General features: G+C 45.7%; 1 protein-coding gene across 1 annotated transcript; it reads left to right on the top strand.

Moving 5' to 3' along the window:
• Window positions 1-20,363: 20,363 nt before the first annotated feature.
• Window positions 20,364-24,884, top strand: LOC309550622 (uncharacterized protein; the record flags this gene model as incomplete). Its single annotated transcript, XM_082250960.1, has 2 exons — window positions 20,364-20,565; window positions 24,289-24,884. The coding sequence occupies 2 exons, from the start codon at window positions 20,364-20,366 to the stop codon at window positions 24,882-24,884; spliced, it is 798 nt and encodes a 265-aa protein (XP_082107086.1).
• Between the last annotated feature and the right edge of the window lie 2,609 nt (window positions 24,885-27,493).

Genomic DNA, 27,493 nt, shown 5'->3' with positions numbered 1-27,493 from the left:
GTTACAAACTTTATCATACCCGGGATGTCTACTAGACTCTTGTTTGGACAGATTTAAGTGGGTTATTCCTAAGAATTGCAGGCCTAAAAAATAAAACAACATATTTCCATGCAAAACAATGTACCGCTTTTAGCACAGAAATTCTGACATAATCAAACTGCCAGGGAGGTCACTGAGCCAGAAGTTGTGCTTTTACAGGTGAAGTCTATAGCCTTGAGTAAAGCTGGCCATAGATGATTTGTTTGCTTATTTGATCAGAGGATTCCCCCATCCACACACTCAAGGTGGATGAAGGAATCGTCCCCACTATACCTTTGTATTCTGGCGGTGGGACTTCTCGCTGCCATAATACACTGACCAGCACTGCAGCCAATTGGCTGCATTTGCTAATTGAACACAATTTTCCCACAGTCCCGTTTAGAGGAATTGATCACTAAGTTGACTTTTCTAGAATGGGAAGAGCCATAGATGGGTCGAAATTTGGCTGTACTCTGCTGAACAGGCATAAATTCAACCCATCTATGGCCAGCTTTAGCCACTACTCAAGAAACTTTTAGCTTACATAGGACTTTTCTTTTCACTCCCAGTGATCACATTAAAGTAATTGTAAAGTCTCCTTTTTTTGGTTTAAAATAATAAACATGTTATACTTACCTTCTCTGTGCAGTGGTTTTGCACAGAGTGGCCTGGATCCTCTTCTTTTCGACCTTTCTTCGGTGCTCCTGGCCCTTCTCTCCTGCTGAGTGACCCCGCAGCAAGCAGCTTGCTATGGGGGCCCCTGAGACTAGCGGGAGCTCCCTTTGTCCATTCAGACAGGGAGCAGCAACTCGGCCCCGCCCCTATTGCTTCTCATTGGCTCGCTGTATTTGATTGACAGCAACGGGAGCCAATGGTGCTGTGCTGCCGTCTCAGCCAATGAGGAGGGAGAGTCTCGGGCAGCTGATGCACTTCTGCAACATCGCTGGATAGAGATGGGCTCAGGTAAGTATTAGGGCACTGAGGGGGGCTGCTGCACACAACAGTAACTCTATTCCCCAAGCCAGTGTATACAACTAAATAGTATAGAAACAATAGGATAGTAGAAGCAAGAGTCCATGAAGGAGCATTTCACTCTCTAAATGTGCCAGACATAGGCCCAACGGTGCTTTTACAGGTGAAGTCTATAGCCTTGAGTAAAGCTGATCATGGATGATTTTGTTTATTGTTTTCAATCAGCTGATTCCCCCATCCACACATTCAAGGTGGATTCAAGAAGGAATCCTCCCCACAGTGCCATCATATTCTGACAGCGGGACTTCTCCACTGCCAAAATACACTGATCAGCACTGAAGCCGATTGGCTGCATGTGCTGATCGAACACAATTTTCCACATTCTCATTCAAGAGGAGTTAATCACTAGGTTGACTCTTCTAGAATGGGTATTGCCATAGATGGGTCGCAATTTGGCTGGTCCATGCTGAACTGGCTGAATTTTGATCCATCTATGGCCAGTTTTAGCCACTACTCAAGCGACTTTTAGCTTACACGGGACTTTCCCTTTCACTCCCACCAATCATATCAAAGTGCACCTGTCATTTTGAACTGCATAGGTAAATCACAGATTCAATTTAGAGGCAGCTTTAAAGCAGTAACACTATTCCCCAAGTCAGTGTATACAACAGAATAGTATAGGGACATAGGGATAAGTAGAAACATAAGTCAAAGAGAATTTGGAGTAAAGCCATTTTAGGGAATATCAGAGACAAAGAGACAAATACATTATTTATTAATGTTACCATGTAATTAAACGTGTGTTGCCTTGGTCTCCCCTGATCAATACAACATAGAGAGCCAGGAAGACAAACCACAATACAGTAATAAAAATGCTTGTAAATATAAAGGATGTTTCAGCAGACCTATAACATGCAAAAGATGGCAAGAAGGAGAAAAATAGCAATACTAATATCCATGTCCAGAAACACCATCAAAAAAACATTTTCTACCTGGAACCGTAAGAATTTATATAGATAGAAGTTTCAGGACAAAATTAACAAATATCTGTTCAAGAATTGCAGAAAATGTATAACAGATTGTCATTCTCCAAGTGTAGCATGATGTGAAGAGGAACTTCATGCACATGTATCAGTATTTGTAATGCTCAAAGTATTTACCCAAAACAAAGAATAAGGAAAGGCCATGTATTAATATTTTGTACCAGTAAAGGTAATTCCGTATTTGTACTCTGGGACACATATAGCAAAGACAAAGGCCTACAAAAATTGCTGACTTGGCAAGAAAATCTTATACAGCATCAGCTCGCAACAACTTTGTGACCCGCGATATATGTTTTTTTTTTTCTCAGTGTACACACTTTTATGTGTATGTGAACATAATAAAAAAAAATGTTGTTTGCTTCAGAACACCTTCCCTAAAATTTCTTACACCAAATTCTTTTTAACTTATTGATTTCTCAAAGAAATATGGATACTTTGATCTGATTCACGCAAGACTTTTGCATATGCGTTTGAGGTAGATTTCCCCTTTAGAAGGCCGCTCGATTTACTGCTCATTTTACTAATAAGCAGAAATATATCAGCTATTTTTTTTAAAAAGAAACACGAAAAAGGGAGCTGGACATTTTCTTACTACCTATCTACAGTGCCTTAAAAAAGTATTCATACCCCTTGAAATTTTCCAAATTTTGTCATGATACAACCAAAAACGTAAGTGTATTTTATTGGGATTTTCTCAGATAGACCAACACAAAGTGGCACATAATTGTGAAGTGAAAGGAAAATGATAAATATTTTTTCAAAATCTTTTACAAATAAATATTTGAAAAGTGTGGCGTGCATTTGTATTCAGCCCCCTTTACTCTGATAACCCCAACTAAAATCTAGTGGAACCAATTGCCTACAGAAGTCACCTAATTAGTAAATAGAGTCCACCTGCGTGTAATTTAATGCCATTAATTGCCATTTGGGAGAAGCCATGTGAGGACACAGCAAACATGTAGAAGAAGGTGCTCTGGTCAGATGAGACCAAAAATTGAACTTTTTGGCATAAAAGCAAAATGCTATGTGTGCCAAAAAAACTAACACTGCACATCACCCTGAACACATCATCCCCACCGTGAAACAGGAGTTGGACAGACGTTTGCGGCGTTCCTACGGGCTTCTGGGCACAAACGTACATCACCTCTCTTGCTTTTGTTTCCGAGTATTGCTAGAGCAGTGTGAGCGGAGTGAGCTACATATGGTTTGAGGGATACCTATTTCCTCATGCCTTACTTGACCACTTGTAATTACTGGTACATCTAGTAAGCAGCTTGTATTACTTAAATTGGGTGTTGATCTGGCTGCCAATCTGGTCCAACATCACAGTTTCTCTTCACTTGTTTTGTCACACCGGAGCACAGAGGAGGACTTTTCTGTGAATCTTTCTTTCTATGCTCATATGTTTTCAACACTGCATGAGGTTATCGTCTTATACATTTTTTCCGCCTTACAGATTTTATGATGCATGTATATTCATTTATCCATACTTACTATTTTGACCATTAGTGGGATCATATGGTGGAGGTGTTTCCCTAACCATTTGATCTGTTGTGACCTCATTAGCACTTCACTGTTTTAAGATTATTTGTTTGGAGTGTGTATCTTTACACATTTCAAAATTTGCTGTCAGTTTAAAAAAAAATAACAGCAGCTTTCATTAAAGTAATATTTGGTGATTCTGCAATGAGGATCCTTGTTCAGACATTTACTATTATGTAGTGACAACTGTCTCCCAATCATGCAGAGCAATCATGTGCAGCAGAGAACATGTAAGCTGGAAGGGGCTAAAAGGGTCTGGAGGAGGTCAGCAGCATTTAGGTGCAAAAAAGGATGTACAAAAGTTTTATCTTAAAAAAGGTAATTAAATATTGTAGCACCATCCAGCTAGGTGCTAGTGTACATAGTTGTTTGTGTAGGAAAATTTGGCTTGGCTGAGAGCCAGGCCTAGGTTAACTCTGTGTCAGGGCTAAGGGAGGCTGGATGACTCATCAAGCAGCACCTCTGGTAACCCCCCCTGCTCTCTGGAGCCTTGGAGAAGCTTCCAGAAGTGGAGGAGGGAGTCTAGGAGGAGCTGCTTGGAGTATTGATGAGGGCCCCAGCCAATCCCTGGCAAAGTGGGCTGACAAGGGGTGAGCATCTCTTAAATACTCATGAGTCATGCCACCAGGGTCAGCCGGGTGGAAGATGGGGATGGAATGCTGAGGAGGCTGTCAGTGGCCCTTGAGGGCATCCCCTAGTCTGGGGGGAAGACCTCGGGTGCCGGAGGGACCAGCTACAACACACTGAGGAAATCCTTCCTGGAGGTATGGGAGAAAGGAGAGGACAGCAGAAGTGGGTCAGCATGTCCAGGAGATATGAACAATCAGCCTGGTGGGCTGGTGAGTGAGCAGTCTGGGAGAAAGGTGGAGTCAGTCTGGGAGGACTGTGGACAAGTAGCCAGAAGGGCTAGTGAAAGTGGCAGCTGCAGCCAGGCAGGATGGCAGTGCCTTATGTGGTGGTGCTGGGATCCATAACCACAGGGATGTGAAACTGGAGACTGACTTTTGCTACACAACAAAGGGGCCCGGAGTCCCTGCCTGTAATGGGCTATTGCTTTTAAAAATCTGCTGTGTCACATTTACCAAACAGTGTGCCAGCTGGTGTTCTACAAGCAAGTTAGTGCTGGAGGAAGAGACGTAGTGTATATAGCTGTATATTGGAAGAGTTGTCCCTGAAGAGTTTTCTGCAGTCAGGTGGGCATCCCATAATACCCCTACTCCCCCTCCAAGTTTTATCCCCTCAATAAAATACAAAACCAAAGTGCTGGACTGTTTCCTGACTCAAGTGTGCATGTTGAAATTAATTTTGACTGGCTGTGCAGGGTGGGGGATCCCATTCTACTTGTGTCTCTTTAGGAAGTGTGCTACATTATGATAGATGATGCTTTAGCTAACTATATATTATCTAGTCAGGGTTTAAATCTGCTTTTCAGAATATGCATTCCTTCAGGTACAATTAAATATTGTCCCATTACTTTATTTTTTAATGAATGATTCGAAGGAGGCAGCAACTTTTTTTGAAACTTAGCTAATTCAAACAAAGTGCAGAAAACAGCTGCGTTGGAAGATAAGTGGCAAATTCAAAGGATATGAATGGAAATAAAAGCCATGGGAAAGTCACTGGGTCTTGTAGCCATTTCCTGCTAGTTTCACAGCCTTCTTCCCTTCACCCAAACTTTCAAAGGGTTGACTACAAATGGGAAGGCAAGGGCCTAGTTCACATTTCACAGGGGATGGAATTCCAGGTGAGTGTCTACGTACATGATAGTAAAATTGGTCTCAGCAGGGGACAAGCACTTAATAGGGGAAGGAGCAGATTTAGCACACAAACGCCACTGCATTAATGGGACGAAAGAAAGGCTTCCTTACTGCAATAAAGCGTTTTAGACAAATTCATTAAAACACTATATAGGAACAACTGTACAACCTTCTCAGGATGTTTTCTTTATCTTTTATTTAAGGCGTACGATTTGTAGCAAAAATGTGAACTATAGTGAAGACAAAAATCATCATCAGATTCAGGTAATATCAGATTATCTCAAAAATATCAGTACATTAGGTTTTTATTTCTTGATGTTTAGAACCCCAACGCCTTTAGTTACCATTATTCAAGAGTCTGTGGAAGGTTGTACTCAGATTGTGCAGTCTGCAAAAACTCTTGTATGGTCTTGAAAAGGGATACGTCAAATAGAGAGTTTTCATTTCCTTAAAATCTCAGTGAGAATAAAAAGATTTTAGAGAAATTTACATATTTTGACTAAATGCATTAGGTTCAATAGGGAATGGGAAATGAAGGTTGTTTCTGGGGTTTTTTAAAGGGCGCAATGGGCTTCTTCAAGGATGCTACTTTCAACTATGAGGGACCTGTTGTTGTGCCAAAAATAAACTGGTTGCGCATTGATTTTTGCAGTTCTTCTATTTCCACATTTGAGCTGCATTGAGAGCAAGGAGACTGGTGTGTAGTTTCCAGTTTTGGCGGAGTCCCACGTTCAGTGGAGCATTTATTGATCCAATTCATTCCATAGGGTCTAAAGTCTCTGGTGAGTCCATACAAAGACGGGCCAGTGGTATCACAGCAATGTTTTGTCACAGTCCTGCACTGGAGCACAGAGTTTATCTGTGTTTGCAACACAGCACTTTATGGATTTGGGACACGAGGCACAATTTATGGAAACAAATATTGGAGTACTATAAACTGTTGGGGGAAATGTAAATACTGAACATGGTTGTTTCACTGTGTATAGTTGAGGTGTTAGTTAATACTGTATATCTTAAACACCTGAATATTTTTATGGATTTATGCACTGTATATAAGTAGGTCATTTTTTTTTTTTGGTTTGATAGAGCACTGCTTACTTTATTTATTACACTGTGATTTTTTTATGTGCATATAGTGGGGAGCACATTTTCGAGCAGATGCTGGGAAGAATTACAAGAGATGTGTTGGTAAGGTAACATAAAGTTTTAATTTTAACCACTTAAGCCCCGGAAGATTTTACCCCCTTCCTGACCAGGGGGTATTTTGCGATTCGGCACTGCGTGACTTTAACGGATAATTGCGCGGTCGTGCGACACTGTACCTAAAAGAATTTGACGTCCTTTATTTTTCCCCACAAATAGAGCTTTCTTTTGGTGGTATTTGATCACCTGTGCGATTTTTTGATCATGCGCTATAATCAAAAAAATAGCGACAATTTTGCAAAAATAACAATATTTTTCACATTTTTTTATATGAAATTCCCCCCAAAAAAATGTAAAAATCTAAATTTTTTAAAATTTTTGGCCAATTTGTTTTTTGCTACCTATGTTTGGTAAAAAAAAAATCACAATAAGCGTATTTTGATTGGTTTGCGCAAAAGCTATTGTGTTTACTAACTAAGGGAAAGATTTTTGTCATTTTTGTTGTTTTTTTTAACGAGTAATGGCGGCGATCTGCGATTTTTTTTTATGGGACTGCGACATTGTGGCGGACAGATCGGACCCTTGACTGACATTTTTGACACTTTTGGGGGTATCAGTGACATTACTACAGTAATCAGTGCTATACATCTGCACTCTTACTGTAAAAATGACACTGGCAGGGAAAGGGTTAACTTTATTGGAGAGGGAGGGGTTAAGTGTGTCCCTAGGGGCGTGCTTCTAACTGTGCAGGGATGTGGCTGTGTGTGTAACAGCACAGATCAATGGTCCTACATTGCAGGACCGTTAGATCAGTGCTTTTACACAGGGAAGAATGACAGGCGGCTTTGTTTACACCTGCCTTCCTCCCTTCACAGCGGACGATCGCGAGTGACCGGCGGACATCGGGTCCGCCGGTCACACGCACAGGGGTGTCCGTGAACGAGCAGAGGCGGGACCACGCCTCCGGCGGCGCGCGCTCGCCCGCTAATGGCTCCTAGGCTAGTGACATACCGGTACATCACTTTGCCTGGCCGGGGCTGACCGCCGCAGTATATGTACTTGCTGCGGTCGGCAACCGGTTAAAGCTGGTAGGTTAATTGGCTCAGCTAAGTGCACTCATGATGGCTGCCGCAACGATTTTAAGTCTCCAGGGAAGACAACTCTATAGATATTTAGAGTTAGGGACCTTAGTTTGTAAGGGAAGGAACTAAATGTGGAAGTACAATACATGAGTAATATATTGACGGTGCTATAAGGTAACTAAAGTAAATAAATAAAAGAGGGGAGACTGTGACATGGTGGGTGGGGGGCGACTGTGAGGTGAGGTGAGGTGAGGGGGGGGGGGACTGAGGACACTGATGTAAGAAGAAGACTGTGATATAAATGTGGGGGGCTGTAAAGTAAAGGATGTGAGTCATTGCACATACATGTGATTTGGTCCTCTACTGAAAGAGAAATTTACCAGACCTCTGTGAATTTAAATTTAATACCTCTGGACTGGGGTGTCTGATAAAGTCTGGGTTAAAGAGGAAGTAAACCCTCCTCTGACACTTTTACCTATAGGTAAGCCTATGATAAGGCTATAGGCTTACCTATAGGTACTGTAAATATCTCCTAAATATGTACCGTTTAGGAGATATTTACCTTAAATGCAGCCAGTGACATCACTGGCGCATGCGCTCTGAAGGAACGGCTGCTGGTGCCGTTCCCTCAGAGCCCCTTGCCATGACCGTCGGTCCCCGCGCATGCGCGGGAGTGACGTAATCTTGGGTTCGGCCAATCAGATGGCCAGATGCCGCGATCCCGGAAGACGGGCGACTGAACATGTCGCCCGTCATACAGGTAAGCGGCGGCATGGCGGGGGCTCGTTCTAAGGTAAGTATTTCATAATGAGCTAGTATGCGATGCATACTAGCGCATTATGTGTTTCTCTTTCATGTTGGAAAAAAAAAATAAAAATTTTAATGAGTTTACAACCTCTTTAAAATACAGATATTATGATTGTGACCCATCAAAATGGACAGAATTGAACAAGAGTTATGTAAAAACTATGGATGTTTATCTTGTATGTAACACACAGCTACTGCTAGCTGCTTAGATGTGCTTCATCCGTATTGAGCTCACCTTGGAGACAATTAAAACCTCTCAGTAGGATAGCGACTCCGTGTGTAACTACAAAGTCAGTTTGCCTAAAAAACGTCTTGCAGGTCTGGAAATGCAATTTGAATAGAGACTTTTTAGAGGTCAGATTAGGATTAGGAGCTTTAGGCATATCTGCATGCAAAAGAACCCTTAAACACATACATTAAATCAGCCATTATTAACAGCATGTGTAAATAAACAAAGAGTGCCCAAAATGATTAGATGTCACAGTAATTTCAGCACATTTGGACAGTCTTCGGACATTTTATGTGGCTTGAAAAATAGTTCAAGTATTGTCACAACACCAAAACTGGATCCAAAGTCTTTCAGTGGAAATATTGCATTTCATTGTCAGTACAATGTAGTAGGGATGGCCTGAGCACCCCCCCCCCCCCCCTGTTCGGTTCGCACCAGAACATCTCGAACATGGAAAAAGTTCTAGTGAACATAGACAAATTTGATCTCTATTTAGCCTATCAGGAGTAAGGGTTTGCCGTCGTCCCTGAATGGTTCATATATGTGGGTTGGTACCTCATGCCAAGTTAAGTGGGACTTTTTAGGCAGGTAATGTAGTAAGGGTAGTAAACAAGTATTTAAAATCAAAAATTTAATAATGACCTACCATTACCTTCCTAAAAAGTCCCACTTACCTTGGCATGAGGTACCAACCCACATATAAGTTCTAGTGAATATGCAACTTTTTTAAAACAATAGTTTTTAAAGCAGCAGTGATTTTAATGATGCTTAAAGTGAAACAATAAAAATATAAAAATTCCTTTAAATATGGTGCCTGGGGGGTCCCCTTAATGTGCCTGTAAAGTGGCGCATCTGTACGATGTATGGAGCCAGCTGCAGCAATACTGACATTCCAAAAGGAAAAGATGTCATTTAAACTTGCTCGCAGCTGTAATGTATTGCCGACTCCTGGCAATACAGATAACATTTATTTTAACCACATAACGACCACCCACCACAGATATACTGCGGCAGGCAGCCGCTGCTGGGCAAAGTGACGTAGGGGTACGTCACTCGCCCACGAGCCTCTAGGGGGCGAGCGCGCGCCGCCGGAGGCGCGCTCCTGCCCCTGCTCGTTCCCTGACATCTCTGACAATCAAAATTGTCGCTCTTTTTTTGTTTATAGCACAAAAAGTAAAAATCACACAGGTGATCAAATACCACCAAAAGAAAGCTCTGTTTGTATGAAAAAAAGGACGTCAATTTCATTTGGGTACAGCGTCGCACGTCCGCGCAATTGTCTGTTACAGTCACGCAGTGCCGAATCGCAAAATAGGCCCTGGTCTTTGAGCAGCCAAATCCTCCGGGGCTTAAGTGGTTAAAAAAACCAGCGCCAAAACAACAAAAAAAAATGGCGTGGGGTCCCCCCAAAATCCATACCAGACCTTTATCTGAGCATGCAGCCTGGCAGGTCAGGAGGGGGGAGGGTAATGTGCGAGCGCCCCCCCCCCTGAACCATATCAGACCTTTTACCCTCAAAATGGGGGGGGGGGTGCTTTGGGGCAGGGGGGTAAGGGCATACGGCAGGTAACCTCTTAAGAGGCGAGGAATTTTTGTAATTTTTTTCTATTTATCGGGTACAGTGGGCATTGTGATTGACGATGGATTTACATCAAGGGACAATGTTTTTTTTCTTTTTAATAAAGGACTTGACAAAAAATGTTTTTTGTGGTTTTTACTTTTTACATTTTTTGATGAATGAGTAGGGGTCTAATGTACCTGATACCCATTTACATGGGGGGGGGGGGATCTGGGGTCCCCCTTCTGATAAGCCACCCCACCTGCAGACCCCCACAACCACAGCCCAGGGTTGTCGGGAAGAGGCCCTTGTCCCCATCAACATGGGGTATAGAGAGGAATAACACCGCTCTAAGGTTGGTGCTGAACCTCGTCTCGCCACCGCAAACAGCATACATGAAGAAATTGGTCGCACTCCACCAGGAAGTTCAGTAAAGAAGTTCTTTATTTGTACATACAAAAGTACAAGGTACAGCAGAATGGATATGGTAGACGCGTTTCACACAAATTCCATGTGCTTGTTCACTAGGTAGTGCACAAGCTTGTGGAATTCGTGTGATACAGGAAACATTCTTTGTATGTACGAATAAAGAAGTGCTTCTTCACTGAACTTCCTGGTGGTGTGCAACCAATTTCTTCATGTATCCCATCAACATGGAGACAAGGTGCTTTGAGGGGCACCCCATTGCACCCTCTCCATGTTGAGGGCAAGCAGCCTGGTATGGTTCGGGGGGGCACTCGCTCACCCCCCCTTTTCTGGCCTGCCAGGCTGCATGCTCGGATAAGGGTCTGGTATAGATTTTGGGGGGGGACACCATGCATTTTTTTCTTTTAATTTTGATGTGGAGTTCCCCTTAAAATCTATACCAGACCCAAAGGGCCTGGTATATATTTTTGAGGGGACCCCCACACCATTTTATTTTTAATTCTGTCATAGGGTTCCCCTTAACCACTATAATACAGGACACCTTCACCCACTTCCTGCCTAAACAAATTTTAAGCTTTCAGGGCTCATTGGTTAGCTTGGCATGGCACTGCTCCCTGTCTTTAACATTGGCATTTATTGGAAATCTTAGACAGCTTGACATGGCACTGCTCCCTGTCTTTAACATTGGCATCTATAGGAAGTCTTGGTCAGCTTGACATGGCACTGCTCCCGAACTATAAGTGACAGGCCCTTCTCTGGACTCTCTCCAGTTCTAGAACATCCTTTCTGAGGACCGGTGCCCAGAACTGGATGGCATACTCCAGATGTGGCCAGACCAGGGTCTTGTAAAGTGGGAGAATAATCTATTTCTGGAGTGAATCCCCTTTTTTATACATGCCAGTATTCTGTTGGCTTTGCTTGCAGCGGCTTGGCATTGCATGCCACTGCCAAGCTTGTTGTCCACTAGGACCCCCAGATCCTTTTCCATCTTAGATTCACCCAGAGGTTCCTCCCCTAGCAAGTAGCTTGCTTTCATGTATCTGATGCCCAAGTGCATCACCTTACAATTTTTAACATTAAACATCATCTGCAATGTAGCTGCCCACCCCATTATTTTGTTCAGGTCTACTTGTAAGGTTTCCACATCCTGCATAGAAGATATTGACCTGCTTAGTTTAGTATCATCCGCATATACCGGGATTGTGCTAGATATCCCCTCCTCTAGACCATTTATGAATAAATTAAACAGGATTGGTCACAGGACAGATCCCTGGGGGACCCCACTTTCCAAACCCACCCAATCCAAATACTCCCCGTTTATCACCCCCTTCTGGACTCTGGAGCCAGTTCTCTATCCAGGTACTCACCCTATGGTCCATACCTACGTACCTTAGTTTGTACAGTAAGCGTTTGTGGGGAACTGTGTCAAATGCCTTTGCAAAGTCCAGATACACCACATCCACAGGCCTTCCTTTATCTAGATGGCAACTCACTTCATCGTAGAAGGTTAAAAAATTGGTCTGGCAAGAACAATTTTTCATGAATCCATGCTGATTACTACTAATAATACCATTTTCATTACTAAAGTCTTGTATATAGTCGCATTACATCCCCTCCAAATTCTTGAAGACTACTGATGTTAGGCTGACTGACCTATAGTTACCCGGGATATATCTCGGCCCTTTTTGAGTGTGATAGTACAGGTAAAATACAATTCTAAACAAGAGGCATTAGATTTCACTTTTGCATAGCATATTACAAAAAACGTAAAACCATTCACATCAGTCTCTAGATTCAAACTACAAAACTAACACGCCTAGTAAAGAATCCTCGTGTAAAAACTTTTTTTGGTTGTTTTATTGTAGTTTTAGGGGATGGGAGAAGGGAATGAGTGGGTTACTCCTTTGGCTCGACTATGTACAATTCTGGGATTTCTGTAGCAGAAATGCCCATTAGCGCTGTCTTGACGCCAGCCAATGCTAGCCAACGCTTATGAACTCTTTGAACACACTGTATCTCTAAAAGCTGTGCTGGAACCCCAATTTAAGTCTAGCAAATCCAGGACTGTAGAACCTTGAACATCTGACACTGCTTGCACTGCAAAGTCGATAAAAGAAAAGGAATTGGCAGCACTCCAGGTTGAGTCAAAATCCAGGTTTATTGACTGGACATCCAAATATGACAATCGTGACAAGGTAGACGCGTTTCACACACTGACTGTGTGCTTAATCATTATCATTAGTAATGATTAAGCACACAGTCAGTGTGTGAAACGCGTCTACCTTGTCACGATTGTCATATTTGGATGTCCAGTCAATAAACCTGGATTTTGACTCAACCTGGAGTGCTGCCAATTCCTTTTCTTTTATCAAGTTTTCACGGAGGCGAGCCGGGGCATGCACCTGTGTGAGTCATCAGGCAATTACACCACCTTGAGCAGTGACTCCTTGTCTGTTCAACTGCAAAGTCACTGACTACTCTCTCTCCAGCCTTTCCCTGGCTTGAGGAAGCTTGCTGTGTATTCCTGTATGGCTGCAACTCTCAACTGATGCACTCACACTGTGCATTGACTCTTCAGGGCCCAACTGAAGGCGCTCCCTTTAACACTTCAGGGTCCTCAACCTAGGTACCCCCTCTATTACTTCAGGATCCTCTGACTTGGTACCCCCTCTATTACTTCAGGGTCCTCTGACTAGGTACCCCCTTTACAGCTAGCTGACACTTGGATCCTAGGACCTTCTCCGGAGTGGTCCCCACTGACTCTAGGCAGACCCCCAGGGGCAGTCCTCAGTACTCACCACCTGTGTAGACTTTCCTGGGACTGGACCCCTCTAGCTCTCCGCTGGTTCTCGGCACACCAGATCCACCTCACCTCAGCTCAACTCAGCACTCCACCGTCCTCTCCCTCCTGGTACTCTGCTTCCCACCAAAGACAATTTGTCATGCTCTCCCTCAAACTTATACCCACTCCCAGAATCCTTTGCGGCAGAATCTGCCTTCTGGGGTAGTTACAAGCCTGAATGTATCCCTGATTGGGTTTTCTCCACTGCCCTATGAGAAGCCTCTCACAGAGCCAGTAGGAAGACTCCTCTTTCAGCAGACACACCTGGAAACCATGACACCCTACCAAAAGAAATCATGTCCCTGCTGTTAGGCAGACAATGCCCATTATACATTTACCTAGCACCTACCTGTAGGGTGCAACATACAGATACATTAAATCAGTTCAAAAGGACATTCAAAAAGTATAATGATATGGTCTCAAACTGTAAAATATATCCCAATGCAATTCAACTCCAAGAGAGTCTTCTTCAGGGGACAGGTAGCAGGATGACCACTCTAATACAGACATAACATCAGCAAACAAACAACAACAGAAAACTGATATAAACTTCAATTTGGTGATGAAAATCAAAAATAATTAAAACATTTTGTACTGTGTTGCACCAAGATCTTACATCTTTCAATTTAAGGTGGTTGTATCAATCCAGGCTAGTCCCCTTGCACATGAAGAATGAATGCAAGGGATGCAAACTACAGTGAAGGGGATGAAAATGGAAAAATTAATAAGTATAATGAAGAGTGCAAGTAACCTATACAGAAATGTCTTTGGAACTGATTTAGGCTGTGGCACAGATCTGTAAATAACTTTTTAATCTTTTTTTGCAAATAAAGTGGCATATATTTAACATTTTGCTCTGTTTTATTTATTTTAAAGTCCCATCAAACTTTTTGTTTATAGTTTATGTATAGCATTATACCTCCCTATTAGGTACCTCCCAAATGAGGTGGATCCAGTCACAATCCAATTGGTACACTTACAATGAATTCTGAATAATCTCAGAAGCATCCCAAACTGATGTCAAAAGCAGGCCGTCAAGGTCCTCATCGAGGCCCTTAGTGAAATCTAGCTTGCAGTAACAGACAGACATATAGATCCCCAGGAACCATTAGCTGTCAGTAGACACAGACAGTGTTGCATTAGATAAACATACCAAGTTTAGTGTTGAAGACCAGTGTGTTCTGGTCTAGGTTAAAAGATGTCCTACTTTAAATCCAACCACCTTAATTTTCCCAAGAAGCAAAATGATCACTATCACCAGTGTTTACAGGTAAGGATTAACCTATCCTTTCCTAAATCCCAAGTGGACCTTTTATAGTCTTTCCTTGGCTTGAAGGGTGCATTTTCTGTAGTGGTGAGTGGCAGTGCATGAAAAATTCAAAGATGTAAATGCAGCCTTTAGTCAGGGTCAGGGACAACTTTATGTTAAGGTTTATCTTAAGGGTGACCCCCCCCCCCCCCTCCCAGCAGCACATACTTACTGTACCTTCTTATCACTCCCCTCCTCTACAGTTCACCCTGGGAGCTAGGGGGAATTAGACCTGTCTGAGCTCCAAGCTACATCATACACAGAGCTGAGGACTTTCTATCCACCCAAATGTGACAGTGTTGGGTGCCTGATCAGCCAATTAACAAGCACCAAGTCTGTCACAATGGGAAAGGGGAGCAAGTCACCAATTCCCTATACTCTATATGTTCGGTCCCAGGGGGCCAACTGAACCATGGAGGATTGAGGGGAAAGTGAATACTGTATGTGCTGCTGGTGGGGCCTTCAGTGAAAGAAAGGTGAGCACTGTATATGTTGCTGGAGGGTCCTTGTTAAAGGGAAGGTGAGTACTGTATGTGCAGTTAGTGGGGCCTTAAGAAGAAGGGAATGGAAAATGCTGTATGTGCGGCTGATGGGGGCTTCATTAAAGAGTAGTTGTGTAATGTACTGTATGTGCTTCTGGTTGGGCCTTCAGGAAAAGGAAAGTGAGTAATGAATGTCCTGCTGGTGGGGCCCTCATTAAAGGAAAGGTGAGTACTGTATGTGTTGCTGGTGGGGCCTTCAGTAAAGAGAAGGTGAATACTGTATGTGCTGCTGGTGGGGCCCTCAATAAAGGGAAGGTGAGTACTGTATGTGTTGCTGGTGGGGCCTTCAGTAAAGAGAAGGTGAATACTGTATTTGCTGTTGGTGGGGCCCTCAATAAAGGGAAGGTGAGCACTGTATGTGTTGCTGGTGGGGCCTTCAGTAAAGAGAAGGTGAATACTGTATTTGCTGTTGGTGGGGCCCTCAATAAAGGGAAGGTGAGTACTGTATGTGTTGCTGGTGGGGCCCTTATTAAAGGGAAGGTGAATACTGTATGTATTGCTGGTGGGCCTTCAGTAAAGGTAAGGTGAGTAATGTATGTGCTGGTGGTGGGCCTTCATTAAAGGGAAGTTCAATACTGTATGTGCAGTGAGTGGGGCCTTAAGAAGAAGGGAAGGTGAATATTGTATGTGAGGCTGATGGGGCCTTCATTAAAGAGTAGGTGAGTAATGTACTGTATGTGCTTCTGGTGGGGCCTTCAGTAAAGGGAAGGTGAGTAATGTATGTCCTGCTGGTGGGGCCCTCATTAAAAGGGAAGGGGAGTACTGCTGGTGGGGCCCTCATCAAAGGGAAGGTGAGTAATGTATGTGTTGCTGGTGGAGCCTTCAGTAAAGAGAAGGTGAATACTCTATGTGCTACTGGTGGGGCCCTCATTAAAGAGAAGGTGAATACTGTATGTATTGCTGGCGGGCCTTCAGCAATGGTAAGGTGAGTAATGTATGTTCAGCTTGTGGGCCATTATTGAAGGGAAGGTAAATACTGCATGTGCTGGAGTGGGGCATTCATTAAGGCCCCTTTCACACTTATGCAACGCAATTTTACCGCGATTTTGCCACGATTTTGACGCGATTTTGAAAGCAATGGCTATGGCTATGGCTCAAAACGCAATCAAACCGTGGCAAAGTAGTGCAGGAACTACTTTGAAGTCGGTGCGACTTCAAAACGCACTGATATGAATGGGGCTCATTGAAAATAATGGAAAACGCCTTGTCATGCGATTTTGCGGTCCAAAATTGCGGGACAAGTCGCACTAGTGTGAAAGGGGCCTAAAGTGAACTCTGCTTTGGCAAAGAAAAGTTCATTTAAAAGTAAACTTGTCGCAGGGTAAAGCACCTGCCTCAGAAGTCTGTAATAAAAGCAGCCATAGGCCTCATCATCATCATTTGCATCATCATTCTGGGGCAGAGAAGATATTACTATACAGGCTCATAGAGAGTAAGCTCACTGGCACTGCCCCAAAACTAGCATTATTCTGGGATGAGCTGCTTCTATCAGAGGCTTCTGATACAGAATGTTTGCTTTGTGACAGATTCCATTTAAAGCATTTACCTGTAATTAAAGAAACATGGAGGCCGTATTTGTGGACCTCTCTTTCTCCTTGGCCAGTTATGCTGATTTTATTGTTTTTATAGTATGATTTAATGATTTAGAAAAAGTAAGTGTTTAGGACTCATGACTCTGACTTGTCCTGACTACTTGTTCAGTGACTCTGAAAATTATGTAGCTAGAGCGTTAACATAACAGTCAGACAACCAGCATTTTGTAGAAAGAGGTCAACCGTGAGAGCCTCATAGTTTGTTGCATAACTAGTTTACTTTAAATACACTTATATTCTTCTACGTCAGTAAAACTATCTTATGTCCAGAAGATGTCAGTACAGAGCACATCAACCAAATCAGGATTCAGATAGCGCCTGTTGTCTCTTTCCTGTGAGGGTAAAATTTAGATTTTATATAATCAAGTAAATATCAACTGTAATTTAAACACATGAATATTCTTTCTATGATTTATTCATACAAAAGCTGGAGCAAACTGAAGCAGACCATTCTGACTCCTTGCTTTAATTAAAAGATAACCTGAATAATTTCTAGATCAACTCCTTCACTATTGCACCTTTTGCCTTTTCTCAATTGTTAGTAAATCAGCCCTAGCCTGAAGGCCTCCAATGGGTTACAATAAAGGATATATAAAAGGATGTGTTGGTTGGAGTAACGTCTAATAACATAAACCATACTGTCCAAAGTATTGGGATGTTTGCCTTTACACACAAATTAACTTTAATGTCTTAGAGTCTTAGTCCGTAGGGTTTAATATTGAGTTGGCCCACCCTTTGCAGCTATACCAGCTTCAACTTTCTGGGAAGGCTGAGCCTTAAGCCCCGTACACACGATCAGATTATGGAACGATCTGTCATCTGTTTTTTGTGGCATGCTAGTCTGATGTGGAAAGTGAAGAGGTTATTTTCATACGAATTTTCCCCTACGAGAGAATTCTACTTCAGAAGTGATGTCATGTGTTGGATTGCTTTGTATGTGTTCTTTCGTCTCTGAGCATGCCTAGTCTTGCTCTTAAGATTTTTTTCCGTCGAAATCTGTACTAATCAGACGAAAATCGGACGTTGCATTACGGACGACAAAAATTATATAGCCTGCACATCAGGATTTTGTCAGCCGAAAAGTCGGAGTTGGCTGTCAAAAGCACCATACTAACAATCCGAAAATCGGCAGATCGGTCGTCGGACGAATTTTCCCTACAGATTTTCTTATCATGTGTACGGGCCTTAAGTCTACAAAAAATGTGTTTGTAGAAATATATATATTTATTATTATACAGGATTTATATAGCGCCAACAGTTTGCGCAATGCTTTACAACATGAGGACCGACAGTACAGTTACAATACAATTTAATGCAGAAGGAATCAGAGGGCCATGATATATATATATATATATATCTGTAGCACAATTCCCAGCATAGGTGCTGGCTGTGGGTCCCCCTGGGTCACCGGGGTGCAACAAAAGTACCTTTGAACATGTTTCTTCAAGTGTGAGCACTGAGACAAGAACCAGTCCAGTATCTTTGGGTTTTTAGGTTTATTTAGGAACTTGAATGGGAGAAGGGATGAGTGGGATACTCCTGCAATTGAACTATACACAACTTGACGGGGACTCTGAAAAAATGCTGCTTGGCGCTGATTAGCGCTGGCTTGATGCTGTAACTTATCTTTTTACTGCGGAAGTCCTTTTTAGCTCTCGCCTGAGGTAGCTACTTGTACACCTTTGCTGCACTGCTGAACACTTCAGGGCCCACACTGGCACCCCCTTTCATTTCCCTATTTTCAGGGCTTTGAACACTTGGCAGCCCTAGTAGACGACAAGCTCAGCAATGGCATGCAATGCCAAGCTGCTGCAAGCAAAGCCAACAGAATATTGGCATATATTAAAAAAGGGGTTTTACTCCAGAGAGAAAACAATAATTCTCCCACTCTACAAGACTCTGGCCCGGCCGCATCTGGAGTATGCCGTCCAGTGCTGGGCTCCGGTCCTCAGGAAGGATGAGCTGGAACTGGAGAGAGTCCAGAGAAGGGCAACAAAGCTAATAAAGGGACTGGAGGATTTCAGTTATGAGGAAAGACTGCAAGCATTGACGCTTGAGAGGGGATATGATATAAATGTACAAATACCGTACTGGGGACCCTAGCATAGGGAACAAACTATTCAGTGAAAGGGAATACAAAAGGACTTGCGGCCATTCGCTAAAATTAAAAGAGAAGCGGTTTAACCTTAAACTGCATAAAGGGTTATATACTGTCAGAGCGGTAAGGATGTGGAACTCTCTTCCACAAGCAGTGGTATCAGCAAGGAGCATCGATAGTTTCAAAAAACTATTAGATGGGCTCCTTAACAACCATAAAATACAGGGGTATTCAAGGTACTATTGACATAAACACTTATCACACACACTCATTATAGGTTGAACTGGATGGACTGGTGGCTTTTTACAGCCTCACTAACTATGTAACTATGTAACACAAGTTCACATGAAATGAAAAACCCTAAACTTTAGAACTGAATAAAAAAATGTATTAACCTATGCTGGACTCCAAACGGAGACACAAATTAATGCAGCCCTGTATTAATTGAAAAATCGATTAAAGTGTTACTAAACCCAGCACCCTGCATTCACTATATCTGGTCTCCCACAGTACACAGAACATGGAAATGCAATTATTTTAGTAATTATAAACTGCTAAATACCTTTTCTCATCAGCAATATATAGCAGTCTTTTGACTTGTATCAACTCCTAATATAGCTTGTAGGAGGAGTTTTCATTCTCCCCTGACCCTCTGTCTGGACAGCAAGGCCCGAAGCGGAAAACAAAAAAAAAAAAAAATAGCGCAGGGCAGACATGACCATGTGAAGAGGGGAGACAGGGCAGGTATGGGTTAAAGTAAATTGTTTTGATTTGGGGGTATTCAAGGATTGGTGGAGCAGGCTTGGGAGGGGTTGAGGTACATTTAGGAGGGGTGGCCCCTAAGAATTGGAGGTCAGTGAAGTTCAACGGACGAAGGAAGAAGAAGCTTGGTCACCCACCTGTTGCAATGCAGAGCATCTCACCTCGGCTTCCCTGGTCCGGCTGCGATGGCCGCGGTGAAGGGGACTGAGTGGCTCCGGGCTCAGGTCTTCACCTTGATGGGGGTTCAGGACTCTACCCAGGAACCAGGAGGGCTGTCGGTCCCGCGGGCTCGGCGGTCACGGCCGCCGGAGCGTTTTTCACCGGACCCTTCCCCTCGAGCTCAGCGTCATCCTAGGAGCCCCGACAGGGACCCTTCAGGGCCGCCGGCTAAGCGTGCCTCTGCTACAGCTGTGCGCGCCTCTGGGAGGAATCCTCTGCAGGGACGGAGCTCTGGGGGCGGCGGAAGAAGGCGGCCTTCGGTCTCTCCCCGTCCCTCTCGTCGAGGATCAATTGGACTGGCGGGCTCCCCTACTGGCGATGCTCCGGTCGGTGGGGAGCCTCGGCGTGGGAGTGACTCCATGGCGGCCGGTGGCAGCAGGGATCGGCGGGACTCGGAGTCGGCCTCGGTCGGGCGCGGAGAGATGACGCGGCGCGGCAAGTCACGTGGCCGGGTCATCGAAAGTTCAGCTGGATCACGGAGCTCTACGTCGGGCGGAGCTGGAGTAAGGGGGCGGGGACGCCTGTCGCTCGGCTCTTCGGCTTCCGGGAGTGAGCCACCTGGAGGGAAGCTGCAAGCGGTGTCCGGGGACGATCGGTCGGAAGGCGAGGTGTCCGGATCGGAAGGTGAAGAGGATGTCGGTGTCCGGTCGGCGGCGAGGGAGGCTGGATCGGCGGCTGGGGGCGCCCCCCCTGGGCAGTCAGGTGAGGTCGCTGTTTCTTCACTATCTGTGGCTGATTTGAGGGGCTTGTTTGATGTGGGGGGTGGGAGTCCTGCGGTGGCTCGAGTGGGAGGGGCGTCCCGGCCGGTGGGGGTGGCGGCCCCGGATGGGGGAGCTGATGGGGGCTTGGGGGGCTTTCTCCTGGGTCTGCGGGACCTCTTGGGGCGTTTGGCTCTGCGGGGCGGGGTCCGCTCGTCTCCTGCGGCGGCTTGGGTTCCTCCAGCGGGGGGCTCGGGCACGGAGCCCGTGGGGGCCCCGGGGCTGGCGGGGCTGTCTTCCGCTGGGCAAGTTCCGGGGGTGGCTGCGGCGCCCCAAGCTATTGGTTCGCCGGCGGTGGCGGCGGTGACTGCTGGGTCTGCGGGGGACAAGACCGGGACGGCGAAGGAGGGGAAGGCGGACGCGGTTCGCCTGGACGATTCGGCAAAAGGTGAGGTATATGTTTGTGTTGAGGGCCCATTGGTGGCACATTTGAAACAGGAAGTTCGTGAGAAGATTTGGAAGGGTGAGTACGTGGAGATCTTCACGCTGTTGCCCCTCGAGAAGTTCAACCTGGACAGGGTTAAACCGGAGGAGCGCAAGAAGGAGGACGAGGAAGCGCGACGCTATCGGCTTATCCCGCGGACGTTCCCCAATTGGTTACAGGCCTTTGCCATTCTGGCGGGCGTCATAGGTGAAAAGGCGCCGGAAAACTGCTCGGCCCTTTTCTGTTACCTGGACGCTATAGGGGAGGCCTATCGGGTGTATGGGGGGTCGGCCTGGCTGCGGTACGACGAGCAGTTCCGACAGCGGAAGGCGGTTAGGCCATCCTTGCGGTGGGATCGCAAGGACATCAGCCTGTGGATGCGGCTCATGTCTTCTGCGAGGGCTCCGAATCAGTTTTTTCCAGGGGGGGCGGTGGTTCTGCGACCCCGGGACAGCCGGCCGCGAAGAAGAGGGGTTTCTGCTGGCAATTTAATGAGGGTTCCTGTAAGTTTGGTGGCACCTGTCGCTTCAAACATGAATGCTCCGGTTGCGGAGGTCATTCCTTGTCTCGATGTTTTAAGTCCGGTAAGGGGCGTTCCGGAGAGCCTTCGCACAAAGGGGGCGACGCCGGTGAGGGTGGAAAGGCTACGTCCTTTTCTAGATAGGTACCCCGATAGGGCGGCTGCCCGACTTCTGGGGGAGGGTTTTGCGGTGGGTTTTCGTATCCCTTGCTCTTTGGCCTCGGTGCCTCCGGTGGCGAGGAATTTGCGTTCGGCCTTGCACCACCCTTTGGTGGTGTCGGATAAGTTGAACAAGGAAGTGGCTCTCGGTCGCATGGCGGGCCCGTTCTCTGAGGTGCCGTTACGGGACTTGGTGGTTTCGCCGTTGGGGGTGGTTCCCAAAAAGGAACCCAACAAGTTCCGCCTCATTCACCACCTGTCCTTCCTAAAGGGTGGGTGCGTGAATGACGCCATTGACCCGGAGGCCTGTGCGGTGTCTTACATTTCCTTTGACGCCGCGGTGGCCTGGGTGCGACATTATGGGCGAGGGGCCTTGAAGTCTGACATAGAGGCGGCGTTCAGGTTGCTCCCGGTTCACCCGGATAGTTTTCGGTTACTGGGCTGCTGGTGGCAAGGGGCGTATTATGTGGATCGCTGCCTTCCTATGGGATGCTCCATATCTTGCGCGTTGTTTGAGACTTTCAGTTTCTTTGTGGAGTGGGTGGTCAGGCATGTTTCCGGAGTAAATTCGGTGATCCACTATTTGGACGACTTTCTTTGTGTGGGCCCGCCTTCTTCCAATGGGTGTGCGATTCTGCTCGCCACTTTGCAGCATGTGGCGGGGGGTTTCGGCATTCCTTTGGCCCCAGACAAGACGGAGGGCCCGACCACGGTGCTCAGCTTCCTGGGCATTGTCGTGGATTCGGAAGCCATGGAGTGTCGCCTGCCGGAGGATAAGTTGGGGGCTTTGAGAGCTGAAATTGAGGGGGTGCTGGGCTTGCGCAAAATTCAGTTGCGCAGCTTGCAGTCGTTGCTGGGTAAATTGAATTTTGCCTGCCGCATTATGCCCATGGGTCGTCGGCGGCGACTTCGGGGGTAAAATTGCCCACTCACTTTGTCAGGCTCAACCGAGAACACAGGGATGACTTGCGTCTGTGGCACGGTTTTTTGGCCACGTACAAATGTAGATCCTTGTGGTTGGCCGGGCCGATTAGCAACTTTGATTTGGAGCTGTTTACTGATGCGGCTGGCTCGGCTGGGTACGGGGCTTTTCACAGAGGGGCGTGGAGCGCCGCCCCTTGGCCGGGGGAGTGGCAGGTGGCGGGTTTGGTCAGCAACTTGGTTCTGCTGGAGCTGTTCCCAGTGGTGGTGGCTCTGGAGATTTGGGGAGCGGAGTTCAGGAATTTGAAGGTTCGTCTCCATTGCGACAATCTCGGGGTGGTCCAGGTTATCAACCGCGCGTCGGCTTCTTCTCAGCCGGTGGTGCGCCTCCTCAGGTATTTGGTTTTGCGGTGTCTACAGTTGAATGTTTTCCTGTATGCTGTGCACATTCCGGGGGTTCATAATGATATTGCTGACGCGCTGTCTCGTTTTCAGTGGGACAGATTCCGGGAGTTGGCACCGGCAGCGGAGCAACGCGGAGTCCCGTGTCCGGAGTGGCTGTGGGGGATTGCCTTGGGGTCCTCGCTGGATGGATCAGGAAGTCGGTGAGCGAGTCCACGTGGTCGGCATATAGCAAGGTATGGTTGGAGTGGCTGGAGGTGTTGCGGGTGGCGGCGGTGGATCCTCGGGGTCCGGAGGTCAGGTGGGTGTTACTTTCTTTTGTCTCTGATCATTTTGAGAGGGGCTCATCGGCTTCCGCTGTGGCGCGCAAGTTGTCCGGCTTGGCCTTTCTGTTTAAATTTTTGGGTTGTCAGGACTTCACAAAGGACTTTTTGGTACGACAGGCGTTGAAAGGCTATTCCAGGGCGCATCGGCGGAGGGACTCGAGGCGCCCGGTGTCCTTCGCTCTTTTGCAGGACGTGTACACGCAATTGGGGGTGCACTGCACCTCGTGTTACGAGGTGGCGTTATTTAAGGTGGCTTTTTCTCTCGCTTTTTTCGGGGCTTTCCGGGTCGGGGAGTTGGTCAGCTCCTCCCGGACGGTGCCGGGGGGCTTATTGGTTCAGGATGTCTCTTCCGGTCGGGAAGGGATTACTATCCTCCTTCGCAGGTCGAAGACGGACCAGAGTGGCAGGGGGGTCCGTGTCTGGCTGTTCGCGGTGCCGTCTTCACCGCTGTGCCCGGTGGGTGCTGTTCAGGCTTATGGGGCAATCCGCCCTCCGCGGCCCGGTTCATTTTTGATGCACGCGGACGGGTCGTCGTTATCTCGCTTTCAATTCATCTCGGTGTTTAGGAAATGTGTGCGCTCTTTGGGTTTGGATGCCAGTAAGTTTGCGTCTCATTCCTTTCGGATGGGGGCGGCCACGGAGGCCGCGCGCTGGGGGTTGAACGAGGATGCGGTGAAACGCATTGGGCGCTGGGAGTCCAGGAGGTTCTTGTTGTACGTACGTCCGCAGCTGTTGGTGTAATGTATGTGCGGGTGTTGGTTTGTATCGCTGGGGGGTGGGGGGCCCGGCTGGTTGTCTGATTATTGGTTGGTGTTTTTTGTTCCCCTTTTCTTATAGGTCTGGACCCCTGCCTCCTTTGGATTTTGGGACACTCGTATGTTTTCTGGGGGGCCCGGAGAGCTGATGTGCGTCCTAATGGTAGACAGCTTGGTTTCTCTTGGCAGGAGGCTTGCGTCAGGTGGTTGGGGGTGCCGGGGCTCACTTGGGGTAGGGTCCTCCCGGAAGTTCATCGTTTCGCCCGGTTGGACAGGCGGCCGGATGTTTTGGGGCTGCATGCCGGGGGCAACGATTTGGGGGCCAGGTCCGCGCGGGCCTTGATCAGGGACATCAAGTTGGATTTCCTGCGGCTGCGCACGGCTTTTCCGGCGCTGCTTATAGTTTGGTCTGATATGGTGGCCCGCACGTCCTGGCGCATGGCCAGGTCGGTCGAGCGGCTTAATAAGGCTCGGATCAAGTTGAACAAGGAAGTGGGCCACTTTGTTTGTCGGAATGGTGGGTTGGTGGTCCGCCACTTGGAGTTGGAAGTGGACACATGGCGGTATCTGCGGGGTGACGGAGTGCACCTCAATGCAGTGGGTATAGATTTGTGGGCTCTGGGATTGCAGGATGGGATCCAGCGAGCCTTGAGGGTTTGGAGGGGCACGCAAGGGTAAGGTGTCACCCTTGAGTGCTGGTGGCGTTTTGTTGGTCTTTGCTGGCGGGGGAGGTGAACAGTTTAGGATAAGGGTATGGTTGGGACTCATCGTTGGTATGGGTCCCTATGGTGCATTCCATTTAATGTCAGTTTAAATGGAATTCAAAATGGTGGCACTGCGGGGAGTGGTTTGTCTCCGAGCCGGTGACGCGGCTGGAGGCCTATCAGGGCACAGGTCCCGCAGTGCAGGATTTGGAATTATTTGGGGGTGCCTCAAAGACCAACAGGCTTAATGACTGATTTGTTTTATGTTTTAAGGAATGTTTTTCTCCTTATGTTAATTTTAAGGTAAAAGGGTTAATAAAATGGCTGCTGTGGCCAATTAACTCCAAGCACGGTGTGGTCTCATTTATTTAGGTAAGGGGAAAGGTTTATGGAATGGGGGTGGAGTCTTTGGCGTTAAGCAGCCTAAGAGTTTGGGGGGGGACATCTATTCTACATTGGTCAAGTGCTGATTGGCCCTGTGCTAATCATATACACTCTCTCAATAAAAAAATAAAATAAAAAAAGAACTCTCTAGCAATACACACCAAACTGAGCATGTGTAGCCCGTCCCCTGGCTCTGTAAACATCCGGTTATATTTTGGAGACAGTGAAAGAAGAGGAGGATCAGAGAGACAGGATCAAACAGCCTTCACAATGCAGATGATTAACCCCTTAGGTTCCACAGTGAGTATAACAAACATGCTTTACTGCATATACAGACTGATTTTACTGTTGTAGGTTTAGTAACACTTTAAGGTAGTATAAGTACCTTGGTGTCAGCAGAGCTTAGACAGGAGAAGCAGCACCTTCAGCCAGTTATCATGTGCTGATAAGTAATCTACTGATGGGAGGAGTGAGCAGACGATATGTCTATTCTGCTTCTATAGTGATATACATCTATATACTTATGGTTAGTGTTATATGCTGGATGCAGTCGTTTTTTCTGCTCCCAATTGCTTTGTTTAGATCACGATTCGTTTGTCAAGAAGGGAATCCCCTCTAATCAAAGAGGCGCTGTCCTGGGTGGAGGAACTGCCAACTTTATTATCAATCCCACTCTTCCACTTAGCGAAGGTTCGGGTTCTCCTATTTACCTTCAGGTTTAGCGCAATATCCTTTGTGGGGAGGGCCATTTCTCATAACAACCCTCCTCCAAAAACTCTTTCTTTGCAGGTTCTGGTTTGTAAAATTCGAATAGTAGTTAATCATCCTCATGCATGAAATAAAATCAGATTCAAATGTGTATCAATATTTAATTTGCTAGGAAAATGTCAGGAATTAATGTCATGGGAATGTTCACTGGAATGCAGACTTCAGAAACCAAAGATATATTTATCTCTACTATTCTATTCTTTAGAAGGATTCTGTTATTATTCAATAATTTATGGCTTTGTATTATTGTAGAAGGGAAGTACTTATCTAACATATGTGATGAATGGTTGCAAAACACAGAGAGTATCTTGTTTTGTGTACATTTACACCTCGCCACCTGTCTGTTATCACTGTAAACACACATGTTGTGGAATAATTATATTCCGACTAAGTTAAATGAGCAAACACTGCAATTTAGTAGTGTTTATGTAACCTATTCTGAAAGCATTATTATGCATTAATAGTGAACATTTACCTTGTTCCTTGAACCATATCCTCTTTTAGTTTAGATATACTATATTACCAAAAGTATTGGGACTCCTGCCTTTACACATGCATGAACTTTAATGGCATTCTTGTCTAGCCTGTACACACAATAAGAAAATCGGATGTAAAATGTAATCCGACGAACAATCTGCCGATTTTTGGATCGTTAGTATAGTGCTTTTGTCAGCCGATTACCAATTTTCGTACGACAAAAACTGATGTGTTGAGAGCTGATGTACTCGTGCACATTGCTGAATCGAGATGGGGCTTAGGTAAGTATGGGGGGGGGGGATGCATGAAGGTAAAAAACCATGAGCCTTTAGAACCACGTTAATATGACAGATGAATCACTAACCAGGTAACTGAAATTCTCACTCAAGGTTTTTATGTCTGGTTCACATAAGCAATGCGATTTTGATTCATTTTGAGGTGCAATTACGTATTGCGACCTTGACTTGATTGGTGATTTTATGACTGTGCATGTTTTGAGGCAATTTGTGTAATGCTATTACTACTACTTTTGAGGCGCCAGGGATTTCTCTGGCTTAAGGTTAAAAAAAAAACATATAATTACAATTGCATCAGAAACACATATACATGCAATTTATGTGTGTTTGCATTCCAAGTCTATTGCACCAAAATCTTACTAGAATTGCACCAAAGTAGTACAAAAACCTTTTCCAAAACCGCCTTGTGCTCAGTTGCATGAATGTTAATGGCCACCATTGAAAACATGTGATTTCCATTGTAATGTGATTCTGTGGGACTCAAATTGCATTTAAAGCGGAGTTCCACCCTGGTTATACATTTTTTAATAAAAATACCCCCGGGACAGTCAGGGCTAGCACATTCCACAATGGCTAGCCTCTGATCTGTCCCGGGTCGCACTTACCTTTTGGGAGAAATACTTACCTTGAAAATGTCTTGTCCAGCGCTGCCATCTCA

Source organism: Pelophylax lessonae (assembly GCF_965119305.1).
Source record: "Pelophylax lessonae genome assembly, chromosome: 3".
Lineage (NCBI taxonomy): Eukaryota > Metazoa > Chordata > Amphibia > Anura > Ranidae > Pelophylax > Pelophylax lessonae.
The sequence above is the reverse complement of the archived record's forward strand: the minus strand, read 5'-3'. Positions and strand labels throughout refer to the sequence as shown.